The 25,719-nt window shown below is 41.4% G+C and overlaps 1 protein-coding gene across 6 annotated transcripts in view; it reads left to right on the top strand.

Annotated features, from left to right (window-relative positions):
• The window catches only part of LOC138675614 (protein starmaker-like), a 106,350-nt gene extending 91,839 nt beyond the window's left edge, over positions 1 to 14,511 (top strand). For 3 of the 6 annotated variants that reach the window (XM_069764001.1, XM_069763999.1, XM_069763998.1), the window contains 5 exons: positions 213 to 245; positions 8,070 to 8,099; positions 9,924 to 9,948; positions 11,431 to 11,461; positions 14,363 to 14,511. In XM_069764001.1, the coding sequence (XP_069620102.1) occupies positions 213 to 245; positions 8,070 to 8,099; positions 9,924 to 9,948; positions 11,431 to 11,435 (93 nt within the window). In that variant the 3' untranslated portion in view covers positions 11,436 to 11,461; positions 14,363 to 14,511. The remainder of the gene's footprint in view (positions 1 to 212; positions 246 to 8,069; positions 8,100 to 9,923; positions 9,949 to 11,430; positions 11,462 to 14,362) is intronic. The other 3 variants (XM_069764000.1, XM_069763997.1, XM_069763996.1) reach the window with 1 other exon arrangement.
• Positions 14,512 to 25,719: the final 11,208 nt, after the last annotated feature.

The raw sequence follows: 25,719 nt of genomic DNA, 5'->3' as shown, positions 1-25,719 counted from the left end.
AGTAGTGGACAACGCCTTTAATTATGTGACTCTTCTAACACCATGGAATTACTTTTGGGTTGAAACATCTAAAATTGTAATCATTACACTTTTTCTTCAAATGAGTTATCTCAATAATGTTAGGAATATCAAAAATCTAAATTAGTTATTGTAAAAAATGTAAATTTCACTACTTGCACAATTTTACACATGTATTCTCTGTTTTGTTGTAGAAACATTCCAAAGAAGATTCAGCTTCCAAAGAGGTTAGTTTCTGTAAAGGCGAATTATTCTATTGGATAGTCCATTGCTTATGGAAAAAACATCCAATACTCTAAATAATAGAATGATAAAATGAATGCACTGATGACATACCAAGTGTGGGCCTGACAGGGTTTTGCTTGACACAGGGATTCAAAAAGTGACATGGTCAGCAGCAGGCATAATGCAGTAACAGTTTAGCATGGGTAACTCCGGCTTAATACAAACCTATACTACAAATCAGAGCCTTCTGAAAAATATTGCAAGTCACAAAGTGCCAATAAATGGGAATTGGCCAGCAGGTTTTTTGCAGAATCCAATGATGTATTGCTTAAATTACTGGGTGCAACCGCTCTGCCACAATCAGATATTTTAGATTTAGCAATGAAAAGCTGGAAAAAATGCTGTCCCTGCCCACATCAGGTTCTGTAAGTGCAATGTCCATAGACAGTGAGCTGCAGATCATAGGAAGGGGCGTGTCAGACCGGGTCTCACAAGCCCAGCTAGTCACATCAATGATAAGCTACTTGTGCTAGAACAATCATTGCAGGACAACAAAACCTCACAGCTTGATAAGAGAGGCAAAGCTGAAATCTGTGCTGTAACCCCTACAGCATGCTTTCTTTAGCTTACAGAGCAAAAACCTGCTGACAGGTTCCTTTTAAGAAGGACCAGCTAAACCGTACCCTAAAATGTAATATGTTATTAGTGCTCAAGAAGTTCTTTTTATGTTGTAATAACCTCTAGGTACCACTCATTGCATCCATTACAATACATTTCTCTAAATAATGGAAGTAACACATTTAGAATCCCTGTTTTATAATAATTTCATGAGCAAGACAATTCATGTGCATTTGTAAAGCAGGAAATCAGTTGCAAATCACAGATGAGCACAAGGCTGAAACAGACAACAAACTATTTATTGCTTCCGGTATGGCATAAACCTGTGAAACTTGGGAAGCAGTTTAACAATAAAAACAACAAAAACACAAGTTGGCTAAACATTGCACAACATGCAATACATCTTGAAGTTTAATCTGAATAATCAGAGAAGTCTCTTAAAGGATTATACAGCTGTCTCTCTGATAGGGATGGTACACCAGTTCCTGGTAGAACTGATATGGTATCTCCTCTTGACATAATGGTCCTGGGGAGATCACCGGGTTTTCCCACTAGTCTGCAAATCCTTCTAATGATCTCTATCAAAGAATGCTGAGTCTCTTTTCGCTCATCCAATACCAACCCCACCTGTTGTCCTAGTCAAGCCCAACCCATATACAGTACGTTGGTGTCAGAAACAATGGCCCAGCTCAGCTATGTCTTTCTCATATCAACCCAGGCATCCTCCCCCAGTTGAATTCTCCTCTTGGATCCTCCTGGGAACTTTTCGGAATATTTTCCCACGCTCGAGTTCATATGAGGACATCCAGCAGAGGGCGCCTCACCGCAACTGAAGGTAGCTACAGGACATTGACCTACTTTCCATTCATTCGCTGGGGTTTTACTGGCATGAGCACAGCTGCATTAGCAGAGCTCCTGCTTGTAAAATTTGTTAACCCCTTCAGATGGATTTACAGCGTGGGACGAGACTGATCATCGGAAAGTATGGGATATTGTTGTTTTTTTATTTTACCTTTTTTACAGAGCGAGGGTCTTCAGGTGGATTACCAGTATAATAAACTATTCCAACAACCTGTGTATTTATTTCATTAAAAGACTTTGTAATAATGTGTGTGTGTTTTTTGACCATTTCATACTATTGGATTAATAATGGATAGGTGTCATAATTGACGCCTCTCCATTATTAATCTGGCTTAATGTCACCTTACAATAGCAAGTTGACATTAACCCTTCATTACCCCATATCCCACCGCTACACGGGAATGGGAAGAGAGTGGCCAAGTGCCAAAATAGGCGCATCTTCCAGATGTGCTTTTTCTGGGGTTGCTGAGGGCAGATGTTTTTAGCCAGGGGGGCCGTTAACCATGGACCCCCTCCAGGCTATTAATATCTGCCCTCAGTCACTGGCTTTACCATTCTGGCGGAGAAAATTGCGCGGGAGCCCACGCCAATTTTTTCCGTGATTTAACCCTTTAAATTAATAGCTAGAGCGCCCAAATTTTGCACATACACACTACTAACATTAGTAGTGTGGAATATGCAAAAAAAAGGGATATGAGATGGTTTACTGTATGTAAACCATGTCTCATATCATGTCGCGTTTAGGAAGGAGATAGCAAAAGCCGGCAATTGAATTACCTGCTTTTAAGCTATCTAGCGCTGTATGAAATATTAATATATATACATATATGTGTCTCACTCACATATATATATATATACCCCTATACTATGTGTAGACATTTATTTTAGCTATTCTATTCTAACCTGTCAGTGTGATTTTACTGTATACCAGCACTGAATTGCTGACTTTTCTATAGAACACCGCTGCGTATTTTGCGCAAGTCACACTGCTGGTCCGTTTGTAATCCGTATTTTTCTGGCCCCCATAGACTTTTATTGGCGTATTTTTTGCGCAATACAGTGACAAACGCAGCATGCTGCGATTTTCTACGGCCGTAGAAGACCGTATAATACGGATTAGTAAAATACAGCTGATAGGAGCTGGGGCATAGAGAAGCATTGTACCGTATGCAATCCATATTTTCAGCACCTCTCTTACGTCCGTAAAACACGGTGGTGTGACGCCGGCCTAAAACAGGTTTGGCTCAAGAATATGCCTGTATTTCTCATCATCCATCTTCTCCTCCTTAACTACATTGACCATTTTCCCTGTCCCTGCCGCCAAAAAAAAATCCCAACAGCGTTATGCTGCCACCACCATCTTTCACTATGTGGATGGTGTTCTTCGGTAATGAGCTGATTGGTTTGGCGACAGACATAGGGCTTAGCTTGGTGGCCAAAAGGTTTAATTTGGGTCTCATCTGACCATAGCAACTTCCTCCATACATTTGAGGAGTCTCCTGCATGACTTTTGGCAAATTCAAATTGAGCCTTACAATTTTTGTGTGTAAGTAAAGGCTTTTTTCTGCCCACTCTTCCATAAAGGCCACCGCTATGGCATGTACAGCATATTTTGGCTGTATGGACAGATACTTTAATCTCAGCATGGGAACTCTGCAGCTCCTTCATGGTTACCTTTGGTCTCTGTGCTGTCTCTCTGATTTATGCCCTCTAAGGCTGGACTGAGAGTTTTAGTGGACGACCATCTCTTGGCAGATTTGTTGTGGTACCATTTTCTTTTCATTTGATGATAACGGACTTGATGGTGCTCTGAGCGATCATCAGAGTAGGATGTTTTTTGGTAACCCAACCTTGACTTGTACTTCCTAATAAATTTGCTCCAGACTTATTTGGAGAGAGAGATTGGGGCTGCACTACTCAGGTGACCATAGTGGAGACTATGGGTAAGGATATCATTGTACACCCCTAGTAATGTGAACGTATCTTAAAGTGATACATACCTAATTGTGTGCTGGATCATATTGTGACTGGTTTTGATTGTATTACTGTTTTTCAGTTTTCTTATAGCAGCACCTTATATTTTGACTTTGAATTAATGGATATACTGTTGTAGAAGCTGCTCTAATTTATCGTTCTGAGCACTTTGATATTCCCTTCCAGTGACACTTTTTTGTGATAGCATATTATAGATTGTTTGTGGGATTGGTATGTGGTGTCCTCCCATCCACTTTGATATACACGGCTTCTGGGTTTTATACCTGTAATGTTAGCTATTTCACTTTATCTATTTGATTCTTTTGTGGTATTTTGTAGTGTCTACCTGTATTCTTGGAATAAATTATTACTTAGATTTTATTCGGGACTTTTTGTGCTTTTTTTCTTTCTGTGTTACATGAATATTTAAGAGTGCTCTGAGCTAAAATAACACCCCTATCATGTAAATTAAGGGAATAAGCAATCTAGGAAATGTTTTCTGTTCTAAAGTTTGTGTTTCTTATTTGGAGATCTCCTTGGTCTACATGGTGCTGTTTGGTTAGCGATGCCTCGTGCTTAACACCTTCCCGACATGTGCCATACAGATACTGCTCTGTGGGAGTTGCATTCCCGCAAACAGCAGTATATGTACGGCGGCACGATCACATAGCCTCACGCTCAGCACCGCGGCGATCATGTGCAGGTGTCAGATCTTTGTGCTAGAACCAATTGCATGCATTTAACCCCTCTGATGCCACTCTCAATAGTGACAGCAAAATAGAGGAGCATTGCGCAGGGACCTCATTCCATCAGGACAATGCAATTCGATCACGCTATCCTGATGGCCTCCATTGAGACCACTGGCAGCGGTGAGATGGCTGCGGGGTCCATCAGGGTCCTACATGGAAGGTGGTTTGTGAGCGTCTGCTGAGAGCAGGTACGGACATGCCTCCTTTCTTGCCTGTCAGATGCTGATGTGATAATCTGCAACGCAGAAGCATTGCAGAGTATCAGATCAGCGATGTGACACTATACATTGACGTTCCGGGATGGGACAATGTAAAAAAGTAAAAAAAATATATTAAAAAGCATAAAAATTATTTTGAAAAAATCCCCAATTAAAGAAAAAAAAGAATCAAATATTTTTCCAAAGAATACATTTATTTATGTAAGTAAAAACATAAACAATAAAAGTACACATATTTGGTATCGCCGCATTCTCTGTCCCACTAGTTAACCCCTTCAGTACATACTGGTAAAAGAAAAAAAAAAGAAACCCAATGGTTTATCATAAAACTGATGAACAAAAAGTGCAATAAAATGCGATAAAAAAGACTAATGTAAATAAAAATAGTAACGCTGAAAACGTCATCTTGTCCCGCAAAAAACAAGCTGCAAAACAGCTCCATCAGCAGAAAAATAAAAAGTTATAGCTCTCAGAATAAAACGATGCAAAAATAATTATTCTTTCTATAAAATAGTTTTTATTGTGTAAAAGTGCCAAAACATAAAAACATACTATATAAATTGGGTATTGATGTAATAGTACTGACCCGAACAATAAAGCTGCCTTACCAATTTTAACACCAGTGAAAGAAATATCATGTGCCCAAAAATGATACCAATTAAAACATCAGCTCGTTCCACGAAAAACAAACCATAACAAGACTCTGTTGGCCGAAATATGTAAAAATTATACCTCTTAAAATATGGTCATGTAAAAGCTAGCTTTCGCAATAAAAGGTGTCTTAGTGTGTCTTAGTGTGTGACAGCAACCAAACATAAAAGCCAAAGTAAATCTGGTATCAGTGCAATCGTACCGACCTGAAGAATAGTCACCTAATCACTTAGGCCGGCGTCACACTAGGCGTAAGTAAATACGGTCCTTTTTTTTACGACCGTAATACGCAGTAATTGTCCCAAAACACTGTTCCGTATTCAATGCGAGGATGCGATTTTTACGCACAAATTTATCCGTGTGTCATCTGTATGGCATTCGTATGGCTTCCGTACGGCGATTTTTTCTCACAGGCTTGCAAAATGGACATATCATGGATCCATCGGCTCAAATATTCTTAAAAACATATATACAGTCTATATATATATATATATATTTCAGTGAGATATATATATATATATATATATTTAATTCAGCACTAGATGGCAGAAAAGCCGGTAATTCAATTGCCGGTTTTTCCTATCTCCTTCACAAACCCGACAGGATATGAGACGTGGTTTACATACAGTAAACCATCTCATATCCCTTCTTTTATTACATATTTCTCTTTAGTAATGTAAGAAGTGTCTTTGTGTCAAATTTGGGCGCTCTAGCTATTACATTAAAGGGTTAAATCCCGGAATAAATTGGCGTGGGCTCCCGTGCAATTTTCTCCGCCAGAGAAGGAAAGCCAGTGACTGAGGGCAGATATTAATAGCCTAGAGAGGGACCATGGTTATTTCCCCCCCCCCGGCTAAAAACAACTGCCCCCAGCCACCCCAGAAAAGGCACATCTGGAAGATGCGCCTATTCTGGCACTTAGTCTCTCTCTTCCCACTCCCCTGTAGCAGTGGGATATGGGGTAATGAAGAGTTAATGTCACCTTGCTATCGTAAGGTGACATTAAGCCTGGTTAATAATGGAGAGGCTTCAATTATGACATCTATCCATTATTAATCCAATAGTACGAAATGGTTAATAAAACACATTATTAAAAAGTATTTTAATTAAATAAAGACGCATGGTGTTTTAATATTTTATTATACTCTTAATCCACCTGAAGACCCTTATCACCTGAAACAAAGTTAAAAAAACAAACAACAATATTACATACCTTCCATCGTGACAGTCTTATCCCACGCTGTCAATCCATCTGAAGGGGTTAAATCATTTTACACCCAGGAGCTCTGCTAATGCAACTGTGCTCCTGACTGTAAAACTTAGTGAATGAATGGAATGCAGGGGAATGTACTGTAGTTACCAAGAGTCACGGTGCTGCGCCCTCTGCTGGATGAACGCATATGAACTCGAGCCTGGGAACTTTTCAGAATATTTTCCTATGCTCGAGTTCAGCCGGCCAGGGGACAGTACAGAAATGCGTAAGAGAAAAATATACCGTACCTTAGCTGCAATCCCGCTGCCAGGTTCTGATTGTTGCTGCTAGGGTTGAGCGAAACGGGTCGGCCACTTTCAGAAGTCGCCGACTTTTGGCAAAGTCGGGTTTCATGAAACCCGACCCGACCCCTGTGTGGGGTCGGCCATGAAGTCGGCGATCTTCTGAATGTGGTATCGGAATTCCGATCCCGATTTCCGATATGTTTGCAATATCGGAAATCGGTATCGGAATCCATATTTAATGTAAAATAAAGAATTAAATTAAAAAATATCGCTATACTTACCCTCTGACGCGCCCTGGTACTAAGCAGGAACCTTCCTTCCTTCGAATCAGCGCTTCCAGGACCTTGCGGTGACGTCGCGGTGACGTCGCGGCTTGTGATTGGTCGCGCGGCCGCCCATGTGACCGCTTGCGCGACCAATCACAAGCCGCGACGTCACCGCGACGTCACGCAAGGTCCTGCAAGCGCTGATTCTTAGGAAGGAAGGCTGCCGGAAAGAAGCAGGGCGCGTCCGAGGGTGAGTATATACCTAATAGGAATATACTCACCCTCGGACACGCCCTGCTTCTTTCCGGCAGCCTTCCTTCCTAAGAATCAGCGCTTGCAGGACCTTGCGTGACGTCGCGGTGACGTCGCGGCTTGTGATTGGTCGCGCAAGCGGTCACATGGGCGGCCGCGCGACCAATCACAAGCCGCGACGTCACCGCGACGTCACCGCAAGGTCCTGGAAGCGCTGATTCGAAGGAAGGAAGGTTCCCGGTTAGTACCAGGGCGCGTCAGAGGGTAAGTATAGCGATATTTTTTATTTTAATTCTTTATTTTACACTTAAATATGGATCCCAGGGCCTGAAGGAGAGTTTCCGCTCCTTCAGACCCTGGGAACCATTGGAAACCCAATGCACTGCATTGGGTTTCGAGTTTCAGCCGACCCCGACCCCGACTTTTTTATAGGATCGGCCGATTTCACTCGACCCGACTTTTGAAAAAGTCGGGTTTCGTGAAACCCGACACGATCCTATAAAAGTAAAGGTCACTCAACCCTAGTTGCTGCCCCTTGGTTTGGGCAGAATCAAACAGATGACAGATTCTCCTAAACCACATCAATCTAATATTTAAAGTTGTATTCATCATAATTTTTTTCTTTCATATAGTTATCTTAATCGGTGGTCGAATATCTCAGACCTAAATTAACTAATATAAAAATGTGTATTCTGCTATTTGCACAAAGTTACACGTGTAATCTCCATGTTTTGTTGTAGAACTCCAAAGAAGATGATTCTCCCACAGAGGTTAGTTCCTACAAACACACATTATTGTACATGAAAATAGATGTTTCTTCAAATTCTACAAACAGAATAGATAATGTACGGTATATCATAATCATCTGTCAGTCCAAGGTCTGAAGAGACAAGGGAGACACAAGGGTTCTGACATTGTCATGGTCTGCAATAGGTATAACCCAATGGGGCATATTTATCACTACCATCTAATCCTGAGACAGTGCACACTAAAGACACATTTACACTGCAATATTTACAAAAGATGCTATTCTTTCTTAAAGGGGTTTTACTGTGAATACTCTACAAACAAAGTACTCTCAAGTAGCAGTTGTAAAAAAAATACAAACTGTCACTCTATGTTACCTGAAATAAGCTAGCCACACATGAGCCATTATTTCCTTGCTATTTTTTACTCTTTATCATGTTAATAATTTTCCTAGCTTGGGTATGCATGAAGACAATTATCATAAAAATGATGTATAATCGTGGTTTATGTTTAAATGCTGCACCCTTTTTCATGTGCAGTAATAGAGTTCACATTTACAATCTAAAGAGGTTGAATGCTTTCAGTAATCTGTTATTACTTTGTAGATCTTGTGTTTTTTACATGTATTTGGGCATATTTTTTATACTCTCCATTTGTCATACAATGGAAACTTGAGAAGTGCAAGATTTACTATAGTAGTTTATACCCTATATATACACAGGGTGGTCCATTTATATGGATACACCTGTGTGGGCCATTTATAAAGTTGGGTCCAACCAACTGGTTGGTGATATCAACTTCCTGTATGTGGCACATTAGTTTATGGGAGGGATAAAACTTTTCAAGATGGGTGGTAACCATGGTGGCCATTTTGAAGTCGGCCATTTTGGATCCAACTTTATTTTTTTTCAATGGGAAGAGGGTCATGTGACATATCAAACTTATTGAGAATTTCACAAGAAAAACAATGGTGTGCTTGGTTTTAACGTAACTTTATTCTTTCATGAGTTATTTACAAGTTTATGACCACTTATAAAATGTGTTCAAAGTGCTGCCCATTGTTTTGGATTGTCAATGCAACTCTCTTCTCCCACTCTTGACACACATATAGCAACACCGCAAAAAAAATACTAGCACAGGCTTCCAGAATTTATTGTTTCAGATGCTGCACATCTCGTATCGTCACAGCATAGACAATTGCCTTCAGATGACCCCAAAGATATAAGTCTTAGGGGGTCAGATCAGGAGACCTTGGTGGCCTGGAAAGTAGATTGGCCGTCATGGACCAAGGTCTCCCAATGTAACCCCCTTAGACTTTATTCTTTGGGTCACCACCATCTTGAAAAGTTTCCCCCTCCCATATGCTAATGTGACACAAACAGGAAGTTGATATCACCAACCATTCCCATTTTATTTATGTGTAATTGTTTCCATATAAATGGACCACCCAGTATTATGAAATGTTCTTCAGTATCAGCATTCAAGAAAAAGTATGTGGAACTATATTGTAATGTTAAATAAATTTAGGAGAGGCATAAACTTCAGAGTTAAGGAGGTTCTTTGAGAATAGAAAAAGTAAATAAGTAATTGTCCTTGTAAATAAATCCTAAATAGTAACTGCATATAATTGGCAAATTGCAATCGCTTTGTTTATGAAAATAATGACAATAAAAGTAAAACGGCCGCCAACTTGTTGCGCTAAAAAAAAACTATCCTAGAATGTTAGGCTAGTTGCCAGTATTTAAGAATTTATTTATAATGATATTTGGATAGATGGATGGTTGGATAGCTAGACAAGTTTTATTTTCATTGAAATCAACCATTGTTTAATTATTTTTCCATTTCAGAAAAATCAGGCAAATCATGAAACAGGTTTGTACACATTATATTTCTATCAGAAAGACTTGCAATTACACAAACTCAAACCACTAAAGCCATGTCAGCATTAAAAAAGGCCAAATGGCAGAATATATCAGGGTCCTATTGACAGTAATTATTGGAGCACCCCACTGATTAGGATTAGGAGCAGTGTAGTAGTAGTCTTGGTCAGCAGAACACATTGATGCTTAGATATGGGCGAAGTGCGGCCCGCGAGCCACATCCCACCCTCTGGCAGGCACAGTTGGGCCTTCTGACCCAGACAGACTAAGGGCTGAAACAGTGTCCCACGGGCCGCACCATGCCATCCCTCACTTGCCGTCCATTCATTACCGCCGCTCGCTGTCACCACTCTGCGCATCTCTGGATGAAGACGACAGTGAATACATTGGTGAAGATTGACGCTGATAGCTCCATCTTCCACCAATCAGTGTGGGAGTCAGCATTTGTGATGAAGACATTAGATCACATCAGCTGTGCCTGCGGTGAGTCAGAGCAGAGGTAGAGCATGGGGGAACTGATGCAAAGTGAATAGGTTTTGTTACTTTTTTTCACATGTATGGGATATTTGCATATACAGAGGCTGTGTGGGTACATACTGTATATAGGGGGCTCATACTGTATATAAGAGACGATGTGGGGCTTATGCTGTATATAGGTGGACTATGTGGGACTCATACTGTAGATAGGTGGCTATGTGGGGCACATGCTCTATATAAGAGTCTACGTGAGGGCTCATGATCTATATAAGAGGCTATGTGAGGGCTCATGCTGTACATAAAGGCCTATGTGGAACACATGCTGTATATCAGAGGCTACGTGGGGCATATGATGCATATCAGAGCCTACATGAGGCATATGCTGTATATCAGAGGCTACATAGGGCACATGCTGTATTTTAGAGGCTACAGGGGATACATGCTGTATATAAAAGGCTAAATGGGGCATATTTTGTACATGAGAGGCTACGTGAGGCTCATACTGTACATGGGAGGCTATTTGGGGGGCTCATACTGTATATAGCAGGCTATGTGGGGACTCTTATGGTATATAGGGGTCTGTGTGTAGATTCTTAAGGTTTATAGGTGGCTTTGAATGGGCTCTTACAGTATTTAGGGGGCTGTGTGTGGGCTCATATGGTGTATGGGGGATGTTAGCACACTTAATTGTGCTCAATATTAAGTTATACAATTCATACTTATATAAAATAATTATAATTAATATGTTAATATTAGCCTATCATTTCAGCCCTCCACAACAGTCATGGTCTCTCATGTGGCCCCAAGGGAAAATGAATTGCTCACCCCTGATATACAGTATTAGTCCTCCTTATACCACTTTCCTAAAATAACAGGCCTAAGTCCACATGCTAGATTTGTGAAATCCAAAGAATTAAAAATCACTTTAGTTAATTGTTTTTTTTATGAAACATAAGTATGTTGCAAAATCTAATTATGTATTATATTTTACTTCTAGTTTAACATTACAGCAACTCCTCATTTAAACTGTGAGTATTGCCTACAACAATTTAGTTTTTTTTATTTGATTATTGGTTTCTAGATTTTACTTATTTTGAAACTCCCATACATTTTTTTAGGTTGGAGAATCAGCATGCTTGTTCAGATCTCCAGATCACCTGATTTAGGACTCCCCATGCGCATTAAACTAATTTCACCATGTACGGGCTAATGGGCTCGGCTGACTGCCCTATGTGATATTGGGGAAATAATGTGCACATTATATTGGGGGAATAAATGGTTAGGCTATTTGAGTTTTAACACCCAACTTTTTTTTATTCAGGAAATAAGTCAAAGCGACAAAATGCATGTGTATTCAGCAAAACCAAATATTCAAATATATGGTGGAGTTGGGAGAGATTTATGAAAGAGGAAATAGCTCACAACGGGATGTAAATGTGTGTCCAGTCTATGGAATTTCTCTACAGCTATACATGACACTTTATAAAAATGCAACTGTCAACATTGTGTCAAGTTCCCAATAGACTTCTAAATGGGTTGTCCGGGCATATAATATTAATAACTAATCCTTGGAATTTGTCATAAAGTTCATATAAGTGGGTTCTGACTCCTGGCATCTCCCGCAACCAGCTGTAGTTAGCATAGCTGGCAGCCAGATGTAAGCAATGAATTGAGCTGAAAAGCACAGCTCTATTCAAAGTTTCCACGTAGCTGCCGCAGGAGCTAATAACTGCTGATACTGCGGACGCTGGTTGTCGTATCACCACCCAACTGATATCAATATTAGTTGCCTGGAATACTCCATCGAATGGAATATTAAGAAGACCTTTCATGAAATGTTTCATGTCGAACTGGATACTTGATGTACTAAGATCAGAATATCAGAGTACAGAGAAAACACACCACTGAGCTCAAAGCTACGATTGGCAATAGTTCCAGCATAGTGAGCCAGCTAAATGGCCAAGCAATCACCCTAAAATGGTGACACATGGAAAATTTCCAGCAGGCTCGGCTTCATTGGTCTACAAGGAATTTCCATACACAATCATGGCTGTCATTAAGTGTCACACAGGGGCAGTCTGTTCTGGGCTACTTTTGTGTGATATGCAATGACAGTCTTTTCTGCTGATCCCTTATGTCCAACAGACATAAGTGTGATTACTAGTGTTGAGTATTCCGATACTGCAAGTATCGGGTATCGAACGATATTTGCTGTATCGGAATTCCGATACCGAGTTCCGATATTTTTGTGATATCGGAAATCAGAATCGGAAGTTTCTAGTCATCTTCGGCGTGTGCTGTGCGTGTGGTTCCCAAGGTCTGGAGGAAAAGAAACTCTCCTTCAGGCCCTGGGATCCATATTAATGTAAAAAATAAAGAATAAAAATAAAAAATATGGATATACTCACCCCTCCGGCGAACCCTGGCTGTCACCGCTGCGAGCGTCTGCCTCTGTTCCTGAGAATGCACAGAGTGAAGGACCTTCGATGACGTCGCGGTCACGTGAGCGGTCAGGTGACCGGTCAACTGACCGCGACGTCATCGAAGGTCCTTCACTCTCTGCATTCTTATGAACGGAGGGAGACGCTTGCAGCGGTGACAGCCAGGGTTCGTCAGAGGGTGAGTATATCCATATTTTTTATTTTTATTCTTTATTTTCTACATTAATATGGATCCCAGGGCCTGAAGGAGAGTTTCCTCTCCTTCAGGCCCTGGGAACCATGCAGGATACATTCCGATATTTGTGTCCCATTGACTTGCATTGGTATCGGCTATCGGTATCGGCGATATCCGATATTTTTTGGATATCGGCCGATACCATCCGATATCGATACTTTCAAATATCGGAAGGTATCGCTCAACACTAATGATTACTAATACATCTCTGGATAGACAATGTGAGATGAGAAGCAGGTTAGACCTGAAAATGAGGATTATGTGTCATTACATCTCACACACTGAGAAACCTTTAATAAGCTAGAGTGAATGCATGTTCTTTCTCTAGTGTATTGCTGCCTGCTTATGCTGGGTCAGCATCATACCTACATTCACAATGAAGAGGTGGAATTTTAAAAAAATGTATTCCACTCTGCACCACTAATACAACTTACCGTATGCAAAATTCAATGCACACAAAAAAATGACACAGCTACATGCAAAAATTATTACCTCCTGTGATTTTACAATAACATACTCCTTGAGTTCTCTGCAATGCCTTAGCATATTACATGGCGATATGCTCAAACACATAGTAATGCAGCAGCCTCTGTCATCTATTTCTGTTGAAATTGTAATTGTAATTTAGAGTATTAATGAAAAGCTATAACCAACGATCACATAGATTTAATTTCTTTGCTTGTGGTATACCCTCCTGGATTTTCAAGAAATCTTCAGAAAAGGTCGGAGGACTACTACCTAGACCTTCAGATGAACAGTTTTGCCTCTTAAAGAGCCTGGAGTTTGGTCTAATGGACAACTCAAAAGGACCAGTGTGGGCTGTCTTTGCGCTCAAGACATGAGTGCCAAAATGTCTGCTTCTCACAGGGTCCACTGGCATGATAGTTATCAAATTATAGCTGCCAAATGAAATGTATTATTAAATGTAGGGAAATGTATTATTACATGGCAGCCAGGCAAATTAATCGCTTTCTTTGTTACACAAGAACTGCTTGAGGTTTCCAAAAGGGGAGCTGCACTCCCATGGTTTTCTCTATGAGACACCTCTTCAATTTGTCTGACAAGACACCATAGAGAGGTACCTACTGAATTGGAGGGGGTCCACCTGCTGATGCCCACATGGTCCAGTGGTTACCCACTAGATCAGAGGATATTTACGGTATCACTTTTAATAGTTTAATTGAAAGCTTTTACTTTCTACCCAATATAATATCATACAAGTTTAACAATATTTTGTTTGCTTCTTTCTCCAGGAAAATATTCAACTGATGAATGAAGGTTTTACGTTGGAAGATAAACTGAAGATGTATTATTTTTGCTCCTTAAATGATATGGAGATTATAGTGTAATGTTATTTCTTTAAATGTACATTTAAATTGAATAAAGCCCATTCAGCATACTACGAGATTTCTCCTTTTGTCATATTTCAATAGTGCTTATAACTTTATTTTCAGTGAATTCTTACATTGGGTCCGTTTAATCAATCAAGGAAAAATTACTGCATATCTTCAATTGTCTAGGTTATTCCAAAGTCCACCTGACTAATGGATATTATCATGACAACAAAGTCCTTAACGACCTTGGACATATAGGTACGTCCAAATTTATCTCCCTGCATTTCATGCGGGCACCGGTGCTAAGCCTGCATCTTTCCCTGCACATGACAGATGTGATCAGTTGTCATGTGCCTCTAACAGCCGTGGGTGGATTCACAATCCACCCGCTGCTGTAACATGTGAAATGCTGCTGTCAATCTTGACAACGGCACTTAACACTTGCCAGACGGAAGCGTATAACAAGGCACGCCCATCGATGCCCCGTCACATGATCACAGGGCATGCCGATGTGTAGTCATGACATCAGGGGACTAGAGTTGAGTGAATATGTTCAGAATCGGTCCCCGAATCTGAATTTGCTATATTCGTGCCATACTGTTACCCTATTGATCGGTTACGAACATATTCGGCAATTTCTACTCCCATTGACTCCAATGACTTTCGTCTGTGTCCGGCGAACATTGCAAAAACAATATTCGCCCCCGATTGTAATCGGAACCGAATTTTGAAAAATTTGCTCAACTCTTCCAGGGACCTGCAGAAAACCACTATGCCTCTCATTGTAAATCTCCTATGAACACCAACGCATGGCCGGTGTTCATAGGAGAACATAATTTATGCTACACATAGCAGGGCTGAAGCACAGGCGATCAGATGACTGCAGCTTTAATTCTCCGAAGGAAACTATTGAAGCCAGTAAAAATTAAAACAAAAGTTTTAAAAATTATTAAAGAAACACAAAAGTTCAAATCAAGCCCCCGCATTCAAAATAAAATAATAAAAAATATAAAATGAATCCAATCGGTAAATGGTGTAATGAGAAAAGAAAGTTGAAACACCCGTATTACGAGTTTTGGCCAATGCAAAATTGCAATAAAATGCAAGAACAGGCGATCAAAACATTATACCTCCTCCCACATGGTATTAATAAAAACGTCTTCTCAGGGCACATGAAATAAGCCCTCATCCAGCTCCAGATCCTGAAAAATGGAGATGCTACAGATCTCGTAAAATGGAAACTTTTTTATCTTACAAATTCTGGAATTTTTTTTCACCACTTAAATAAAAAAGAACGTATATATAAGTTTGGTATCTGCATACTCGTACTAACATGGAGAATCACTATGGCAAGTCAATCTAAGCATTTATTGCACATAGTAAATAAAAAATACAAAAACTATTTTTAAATTGCACTTTTTTGCAATTTCAGCGCACTTGGATTTTTTTTCCCCCGTTTTGCAGAACATTTTGTGGTTGAATCAATGGTGCCATTCAAAATTATAACTTGTCCCTCAAAACACAAACTCATATATGGCTATATGACAGAAAATGTAAAACAAGTTATGGATCTGGGAAGAAGGGGAGCAAAAATGAATGCTCAAAAATAGAAAACTGCAAGGTGGTGAAGGATTCAAGGGGGTCTTCCTATCCACAAGGATAACAAAGATGACTGATACATGCAGGTTCTCACTGCTGCAGCTTTTATCATCTCTCTTGCCAATGTAGCTCAGAATATGCTAGTTTTTGAACATTTTGGGTGAATTCACACACCACATGACAAAATTCTTTAACTATGGCATTTATGTGAATAGGGCTTGCAGATACCCACCCACCTACAAAACAAACCAGAGATTTCTGAAACAAATCTGCCTTGTGTGGATATATCCTTAACTTAAAACTGCCTAGGCAATCTGAGCTTTAGTTGGCCAGACACAGGGGAGGACATGCCGCTCGTTGCAACCGATGCAGCTGCACCGGGGCCAAGGCAGGAGGGGGCTGAGGAAAAACGAATGTCAGTGGTGCATAATCGATCACAGAGCCAGCGGCAGCATCATCGCTAACAGGAGAGTCCGGCCCATTCTGCTGCACACAAAATTATGCTGAGGGGCCCTGTCCTCATCTGGTAAGTTCTGATGCTGCTGTCCGGTCTCATCTATGTGGAGACACTGCGGGGAGAATGGAGTGTCAGAGAGGTAAGTATTTGATTATTTTGTTGTTGTTTTTTTTAAATATGGAGCATTATATGGTTTCCATTATTCTGTATGGAGCATTATATGGGGTACATTATTCTCTGTGGATCATTATATGGGGCTCATTATTCTGTATGGATCATTATATGGGTGTTAGGGTTGGCAGATTGCACTAAATAAAATTAATAATAAAGTATAATTGCAAACCGGGGTCCACCGTGCTGCTAGTGTGAACAAATGACCGATAAAAAAACTAGGGAACGCACTGCGTTAAAATCACACAGAGCAAACGGGATGCAGGGTGCCAAGCTCAGATAACCACAAAGTGGCACATAAAATATAAGTACCAAAATGAGCTAACCACCGAGCAGCAAAGAAAATATACAGTGGGGCAAAAAAGTATTTAGTCAGTCAGCAATAGTGCAAGTTCCACCACTTAAAAAGATGAGAGGCGTCTGTAATTTACATCATAGGTAGACCTCAACTATGGGAGACAAACTGAGAAAAAAAAATCCAGAAAATCACATTGTCTGTTTTTTTATCATTTTTTTTTGCATATTATGGTGGAAAATAAGTATTTGGTCAGAAACAAACAATCAAGATTTCTGGCTCTCACAGACCTGTAACTTCTTCTTTAAGAGTCTCCTCTTTCCTCCACTCATTACCTGTAGTAATGGCACCTGTTTAAACTTGTTATCAGTATGAAAAGACACCTGTGCACACCATCAAACAGTCTGACTCCAAATTCCACTATGGTGAAGACCAAAGAGCTGTCAAAGGACACGAGAAACAAAATTGTAGCCCTGCACCAGGCTGGGAAGACTGAATCTGCAATAGCCAACCAGCTTGGAGTGAAGAAATCAACAGTGGGAGCAATAATTAGAAAATGGAAGACATACAAGACCACTGATAATCTCCCTCGATCTGGGGCTCCACGCAAAATCCCACCCCGTGGGGTCAGAATGATCACAAGAACGGTGAGCAAAAATCCCAGAACCACGCGGGGGGACCTAGTGAATGAACTGCAGAGAGCTGGGACCAATGTAACAAGGCCTACCATAAGTAACACACTACGCCACCATGGACTCAGATCCTGCAGTGCCAGACGTGTCCCACTGCTTAAGCCAGTACATGTCCGGCCCCGTCTGAAGTTTGCTAGAGAGCATTTGGATGATCCAGAGGAGTTTTGGGAGAATGTCCTATGGTCTGATGAAACCAAACTGGAACTGTTTGGTAGAAACACAACTTGTCGTGATTGGAGGAAAAAGAATACTGAGTTGCATCCATCAAACACCATACCTACTGTAAAGCATGGTGGTGGAAACATCATGCTTTGGGGCTGTTTCTCTGCAAAGGGGCCAGGAAAACTGATCCGGGTACATGAAAGAATGAATGGGGCCATGTATCGTGAGATTTTGAGTGCAAACCTCCTTCCATCAGCAAGGGCATTGAAGATGAAACGTGGCTGGGTCTTTCAACATGACAATGATCCAAAGCACACCGCCAGGGCAACGAAGGAGTGGCTTCATAAGTAGCATTTCAAGGTCCTGGAGTGGCCTAGCCAGTTTCCAGATCTCAACCCTATAGAAAACCTTTGGAGGGAGTTGAAAGTCCGTGTTGCCAAGCGACAAGCCAAAAACATCACTGCTCTAGAGGAGATCTGCATGGAGGAATGGGCCAACATACCAACAACAGTGTGTGGCAACCTTGTGAAGACTTACAGAAAACGTTTGATCTCTGTCATTGCCAACAAAGGATATATTACAAAGTATTGAGATGAAATTTTGTTTCTGACCAAACACTTATTTTCCACCATAATATGCAAATAAAATGTTAAAAAAACAGACAATGTGATATTCTGGATTTTTTTTCTCAGTTTGTCTCCCATAGTTGAGGTCTACCTATGATGTAAATTACAGACGCCTCTCATCTTTTTAAGTGGTGGAACTTGCACTATTGCTGACTGACTAAATACTTTTTTGCCCCACTGTAAGTACCAAACTCAGCTAACCACCGAGTGGCACAGAAAATATAAGTACCAAGCTCAGCTAACCACCGAGTGGTACAGAAAATATAAGTACCAAGCTCAGCTAACAGAGGAGCGGCACAGAAAATATAAGTACCAAACTCAGCTAACCACTGAGTGGCACAGAAAATATAAGTACCAAGCTCAGCTAACCACCAAGTGGCACAGAAAATATAAGTACCAAGCTCAGCTAATGACCGAGTGGCACAGAAAATATAAGTACCAAGCTCAGTTAACCACCGAGCGGCACAGATAAATAAAAAAAGTGCAAAATCCTGTTAAACCCACAGAAGTTAAAGCAAATGGCAAGCTAGGTGTGGAACTCTATCACTCACCCAGGGAAGTCTAGGTTTGTGGTTGGACTTGCTCTTTAACTCAGCTGTACTAATTGCACACATGACCGGAGATAGATGCTAAGCCAAGCGGGGTTTAGCCACCCTACCACCTTTTATGCACTAGGCTCCACCCCAAACACTAATGACCAGACTGACAGGGCTGCCACATCACCATAGCAGTCAGTGTCCGAGCACCAATGAAAAGGTGCCTGCGGTGGGGTATGCGACAGAGCAGGAAGAGACACCAGGCCGATAAACAATCCAGCAAGATTTATTGGAACAGAGAACTGAGACAACTCAAATGAAAGTAATTCTGCAGCGTTCATAAGTAGCCCACAATGAGTTCGCACAATGAGTCCACACAAAGAGAGCAGATCCTGGGGCGCCACCCAGCAGTCCGACGCCAGGGAAATAGAAATAGTTCTTGAGTGAATTCAATGGCTCCAGCAATTGAGGGACACAACACAGTCCCACGTGGCAGCTTCTAACAATACACACGTTCACCGGGATCTCGCCTCAGCATAAGATTCCAGCCCTTCGCAAGTCACCACACAACTTCAGATTCAGTCCTTAAATCCAGTAGGGTGGTGAGACATCACAATTCCATGTGGCAAAATGATCTCCAATCTCCATACATGATACCAGGATCCAGCTGTAGCTGCAGATCCTTGTCCTTCAAAGTACACAGCATCTTCTAACAGAACATGTGGCTTGTTGTCCTACCACTCTTAGTATCTCTGCCCAACAAAGGGGCTGATCCCAACACACCCACCCCCTTAAACATAGCTCCAAGGATTAAGAACATTCCAGATACCCTGTCTGCAGTCTCTATACAGGTTTGTGTATTGGAGATGCACCCTGCAGATATAGGGCAAGGAATGCTAATGTAAGCCTGATTACAGTGTGGTCCATGTGTACAGGCTGGGGTGACACTCTGTTACAGCGCCACATCATGGGCATGCTCAGTAAGACAATTTCTGGACTTAGACTCCAGAGGGAAGGGCTGCCTCTGTATACCACTGGTTACCATAGACTTAGCTAGAGAGCCAATAGTAACACATGGACACTACAAAGCAGTGCAAGATGCTGGGACCAAAGTCTGTGCTAATCCACAATCCCAGTGGCTGAACCTGGATGGGAGACAGCAGAGGCAGAGATGGCCTGGGATCCATCATGCACCACGGAAGAATCCCGGCGCCTAACAATGGGGCTCATTTTACTGTATGGTGAATTATATGGGGTCCATTATTCTGTTTGGAGCATTATATGAGGTCCATTATTCTGTATGGAGCATTATATGGAGTCCATTATTATGTATGGAGCATTATATGAGGTCCATTATTCTGTATGGAGCATTATATGGAGTCTATTATTCTGTATGGAGCATTATATGGGGTCCATTATTCTATATGGAGAACCTTATGGGGCCATTTTACTGTATTGTGCAAAATATGAGGCTCATCATTCTGTATGGAGCACTATGCGGTGCCCATAATACTGTCCGGTTTCTGAGCTATTAATATCAGTTATGTAATGTAAGAAGAAAGGGAAATCTTTGGCAGTGTACTATATCTATATTTCTCTGCCGTATCTGTGCATCATGAATCATGGTATGTGTTAAAGGGGCCCACTGAGATTCTTTCACTCGGGGCCCATGAAAACCTGGAGCCGGCCCTGTGTATCTGTCTGTACATTTGTGTGTATGTTTATACATGTGTGTGCATGTGTTTATGCATGTGTGAGTTTGTATTTATTTATGCATGTGTATGTATGTATTTATCATGTGTGTATGTGTGCGTCTGTGTATGTATGTGTGTTCTGTCCTCACTAAATGAGGCAGGCTCAAACTTAGTTATACAGTCAGCTAAACCGCTATACCGGGGTCCAATAAGTAGACTGTGGTTGAGTCTGTGCTTTATTAAACGTAGTGGTATATTGATGCGGTGAAACTGTGAACAATGATATACATAGAATCAGTGCATGGCATAGAACAGATACATAATACACATGATATACATTATGCATAACATTTAGAAAGCTAGTGACTAAACTAGGAGTACAACTAAGCTAATATAGAGCAGAAATATCTATAGGAAGCATAAAGACATACCGGCAATGCAATCGCAAGGGGGATGAAGTGAAGCGTCTTTCCTTGAAGGCAAACCGAAGAAAGTGAAAGGAAAAATGGAGGGAAATGGAGGCTGAGCTACCATAATGCATTGCAAAGGAGGAGGAGAATCAGACATGGATAATACAAAAACAAGATTGAACTGCCAACATAACTCTGACCGCTAGAGGGAGCCAAAGCACTAAAAACAAATAAAGATATGAACATCCATACTGAGAAACCTGCAATTACGCAAACAGATAATCAGGGTAACAATATTAGATGGCGGAGACAGAACAATGTGTATGCATATTTGTATGTAACTGTGTGTGTGTATGCATGTGTATGTGTGAACTTATTTGTTTTGGTTCATGTATGATACTGTATTTGTAAAGAACAGGAAAATCAACCTGGCTCTTTAACCCCTTTCTGACCTAAGACGGGATATTACGTCCGAGGTCAGATCCCCTGCTTTGATGTGGGCTCCGGCGGTGAGCCCATATCAAAGCTGCGACATGTCAGCTGTTTTGAACAGCTGACATGTGCGCGCAATAGCGGTGAGTGGAATTGCAATACACCCACCGGTATTAACTAGTTAAATGCTGCAGTCAAACGCTGACAGCAGCATATAACTACTGCTTCGGGCCTCGTGGCCAGAAATGCGCTCATCGCCGACCCCGACACATGATCGGGGGTCAGCGATGCATCAGGATAGTAACCATAGAGGTCCTTGAGACCTCTTTGGTTACTGATGCTGACCTGCTGTGAGCGCCACCCTGTGGTCGGCGCTCAAAGAAAGCCTGTAATTAAGCTACATAGGAGCGATCTGATGATCGCATGCTATGTAGCAGAGCCGATCAGGCTATGCCAGCTGCTAGCCTTCCATGGAGGCTATTGAAGCATGGCAAAAGTAAAAAAAAATGTTTAAAAAAAATGAAATAAATAAAAAAAAATATAAAAGTTTAATTCACCCCCCTTTCGCCCCATTCAAAATAAAACAATAAAAAAAATCAAACGTACACAAATTTGGTATCATCGCGTTCAGAATCGCCCGATCTATCAATAAAAAAGTGTTAACCTGATCGCTAAACGGCGTAGCGAGAAAAAAATTTGAAACGCCAAAATTACGTTTTTTTGGTCGCCGTGACATTGTATTAAAATGCAATAACGCGCGATCAAAAGAACGTATCTGCACCAAAATGGTATCATAAACATCAGCTTGGCACACAAAAAATAAGCCCTCACGCTACCCTAGATCACGAAAAATGGAGACGCTACAGGTCTCAGAAAATGGCGCAATTTTATTTTTTTTTAGCAAAGTTTGGAGTTTTTTTTCGCCACTTAGATAAAAAATAACCCAGACATGTTTGGTGTCTATGAACTCACAATGACCTGAAAAATCATAATATCAGGTCAGTTTTAGCATTTATTGAAGTTAGCAAAAAAGCCAAACAAAAAACTTGCATGGGATTGCACTTTTTTGCAATTTCACCACACTTGGAATTTTTTTCCTATTTTCTAGTACATGTCATGGTAAAACCAATGATGTTGTTCAAAAGTACAACTCGTCCCGCAAAAAAATAAGCCCTCACATGGCCATATTGATGAAAAAATAAAAAGTTATGGCTCTGGGAATGAGGGGAGTGAAAAATGAACGTGGAAAAAATGGAAAACCCCAAGGTCATGAAGGGGTTAAAGGGTTATTCACCAAATAAACAATTATCTCTGTGATCCATAGGATCTCCCCCTGAGATTCTGAGAACAGGACTCTGCAGACCCGTCTTGAATGGAGCAGAGTTGTGTCTGCTCGGCCTCTGCTCCCCATTATCTATAGAGCAACTGAGTGCTGCGCTGGGCTATTCCATCAGCTCCATAGACAATGAATAGAGCAGAAGTCAAGCATGCGCCCCTCCAATCCATTCATGGCTGAGCTGCAGTGTCCTGTTCTCAGGAATTTTGGGGGTCCCAGTGGTCAATCCCCCAACAGTCAGTAAGTTATCCTTTATTATCGTGATCGGGGATAACTTGATTTATTTGGGGAATAACCCTTTAATAGATACCAGATGGTATAGATACCAGACATTCAGTTTTAATATGCAACATGGTTGGGCTGAGCAGAACTGATTCCTAATCGAGATAAATATCTCCATCTCAGTAAAAAAAAAATATATATATATATTTTTTTAGAGGTGTGGGGAGGCCCAAACAGAAATTTTACTATAGGGCCCTGTGATTGCTATGTACACCCCTTCTTGCAGGGCGGTGATAAATTGGGCAATACTGACTGTTTCTCAGAGCCTGAGGCTCCAGGGGTCCCATGGCCAGATTGTGCTCATCATAAGTGGCATCCCATGCAGGGAGGGGGACCCAAATATATTTCTTGGCCATGGACCCCAAGCTATCAGTGTCCGCCCCTGGCCAGACATGTTGGTCTACTGTTACGTTCAGTATAACTAAAGCAAATAGTACAATATATACTTACTGGTGTCTTTAGTTATGAAATGAGTAACTTTCTGTGCAGATAAGAGCTGTTTCAGAAAATCACATCTGGTAATGACTGAACACCTGGTTGGACACATCACATCAAAGTGTACAGTATGTACAGAACATGAAGATAGGGATAAAGGGGGTATGCACTATTCACGAGTAAAGCAAAAAAAAAGTTAAACATACCTCAAATAATAAAGTAGACATGCAGTATAAAACCAATCAAAAAGAAGTTATTAGGAGATTGAAAAGTTTGAAAGTAAATGAATTAGCATGCCAAAGGCCACAGACTACATACAGTACATCAACACATGCACCAACACCGCACCTAAATGTCATCAATAGGACAGTTACAAAATGAAATGGGAAATAGAAAAAAGCTAGAATTTGCACCATTTAAGCTAAGTGACAATATAATGCAGCTTCAAGATCAAAATGAAAAAGATTTAATATAAGTTTAAGATAAATGTTATAAATCTATGTAGGTTCAGAACAAAAGGTATATAGTCCCTCCTAAATAAGCATTCTGAGTAAATGGTGGAGTATTCCTATAGCATAAACCAAAAGACTAAAATAAAATTGAGTAAGCAAAGACTATCGACCAAAGGGACTGAATAAAATCACCTTTTATTAACTCTATGTTAAAAAAAATCAATTCCAATCAAGGAAATACAGATAGGAATAATAAGGAGGAAATGGTTGGGAAAACATCAGAATCCAAAGCCAAACATATAATTAGTACCAGCAAGCACCTTGCTGTCATTAAATCCTTGTGTAGCCTGAGCTGCTCCCCTGGACACCTGATATGTGGCTGAGAATCCTCTTGTCACGATCAGCTGCGGCCGCCAATGCGGCCCAGCCCATTGACGCCCCCAAGCCGACCAACCTCAGAAGGCGATGGGCGCGCGTCCCCCGGGGAAGCAATATGGACCCTTTAAACCATAGAGGGGGACCCGGCCTACTCGAACTAGGAGAGGGCAGAGACCAGGGTTCTGTGGCAGCTGAGCATGTGGACAAAGAAAGAAACACATAGGACTTGATTACACCGATACTTCAGGTATAGAGAAAATAAAGTTTACTAAAGTAAAGTCACACAGTACATAAACAAAACATGACGATGTCAGGCTCCCGATTCCACATCTCAGAAGGCCAGTGGACCCCAAGGCACCAACGGATCACCGAGGCACAGATAGGCGGGATATCAGGACCCAGGCAGGACATCAGGGCACAGGCAAGACATCAGGATACAAACAGGACATCAGGACATCTGGATTCAGGAAAGACCTCAGGACATCAGGACACAGGCAAGGCATCAGGACACAGGAATACCGGATAGACATATGGGACACTGGCGTGGCAGCCCAGGTCATCGGCTGGGACACTGGCATGGCAGCCCAGGAAATCAGGTACATCAGGATATGAGACACAGGGAGGACATCAGGACATCAGGGTCCATGAGGTCATCAAGACACATGCAGGACATCAGGACATCTGGGCCCAGGGTCACCGGCAGACATCAGACAGGAGTCATTCAGTTCCAGACATCCGACACGACCTACAGGCACCACCAGAGACATCAGGCTCCAAGATCCAGACAGCGGTCATCAGGTTCCAGACTGCGGTCGTCAGACTCCTGGCATAGGACTTAGGAGGGAACTCAAGCGTTATGGTGCAGACACCGCCGTACTGGACATGAGCCAGACGGGGTTAACACCGCATGGTAGTCAGAGCACAGAGAAGTAGATGCTCAGCAGAAACACCGGTTTCAAGAGACTCAGTCACTGGGAGTGAGGCTCCAGATGCAGAGGGATTCCAGGAACATAATCACAGCAGACACAGTTCAGACAGGTTCAAGTACAGGACAGGTACAGGTTCAAGGATTCGGGCCTGGATTTACCACCTCCAGGACAGGCGCCAGAACAGAACAAAACAGGAATCAAGGCAAGGACTTTAGTACCAAAACTGTCATGATCCCAATGGCAGGGGATCACAAAAGGACAAGAACACAAAAAACAGAACAAGCTCTAGGGTGATGGAAACTGAGCTGACCTAATTCACAACACTAGCAGTAGCCGGGGAACGTGCCTACGATGATTCTAGACGTCTCGCGCCAGCTGAAGGACTAGCTT

Source organism: Ranitomeya imitator, chromosome 4 (genome assembly GCF_032444005.1).
Source record: "Ranitomeya imitator isolate aRanImi1 chromosome 4, aRanImi1.pri, whole genome shotgun sequence".
NCBI classification, from domain to species: Eukaryota; Metazoa; Chordata; class Amphibia; order Anura; family Dendrobatidae; genus Ranitomeya; species Ranitomeya imitator.
This window is presented reverse-complemented; position numbering and strand designations above follow the sequence as displayed.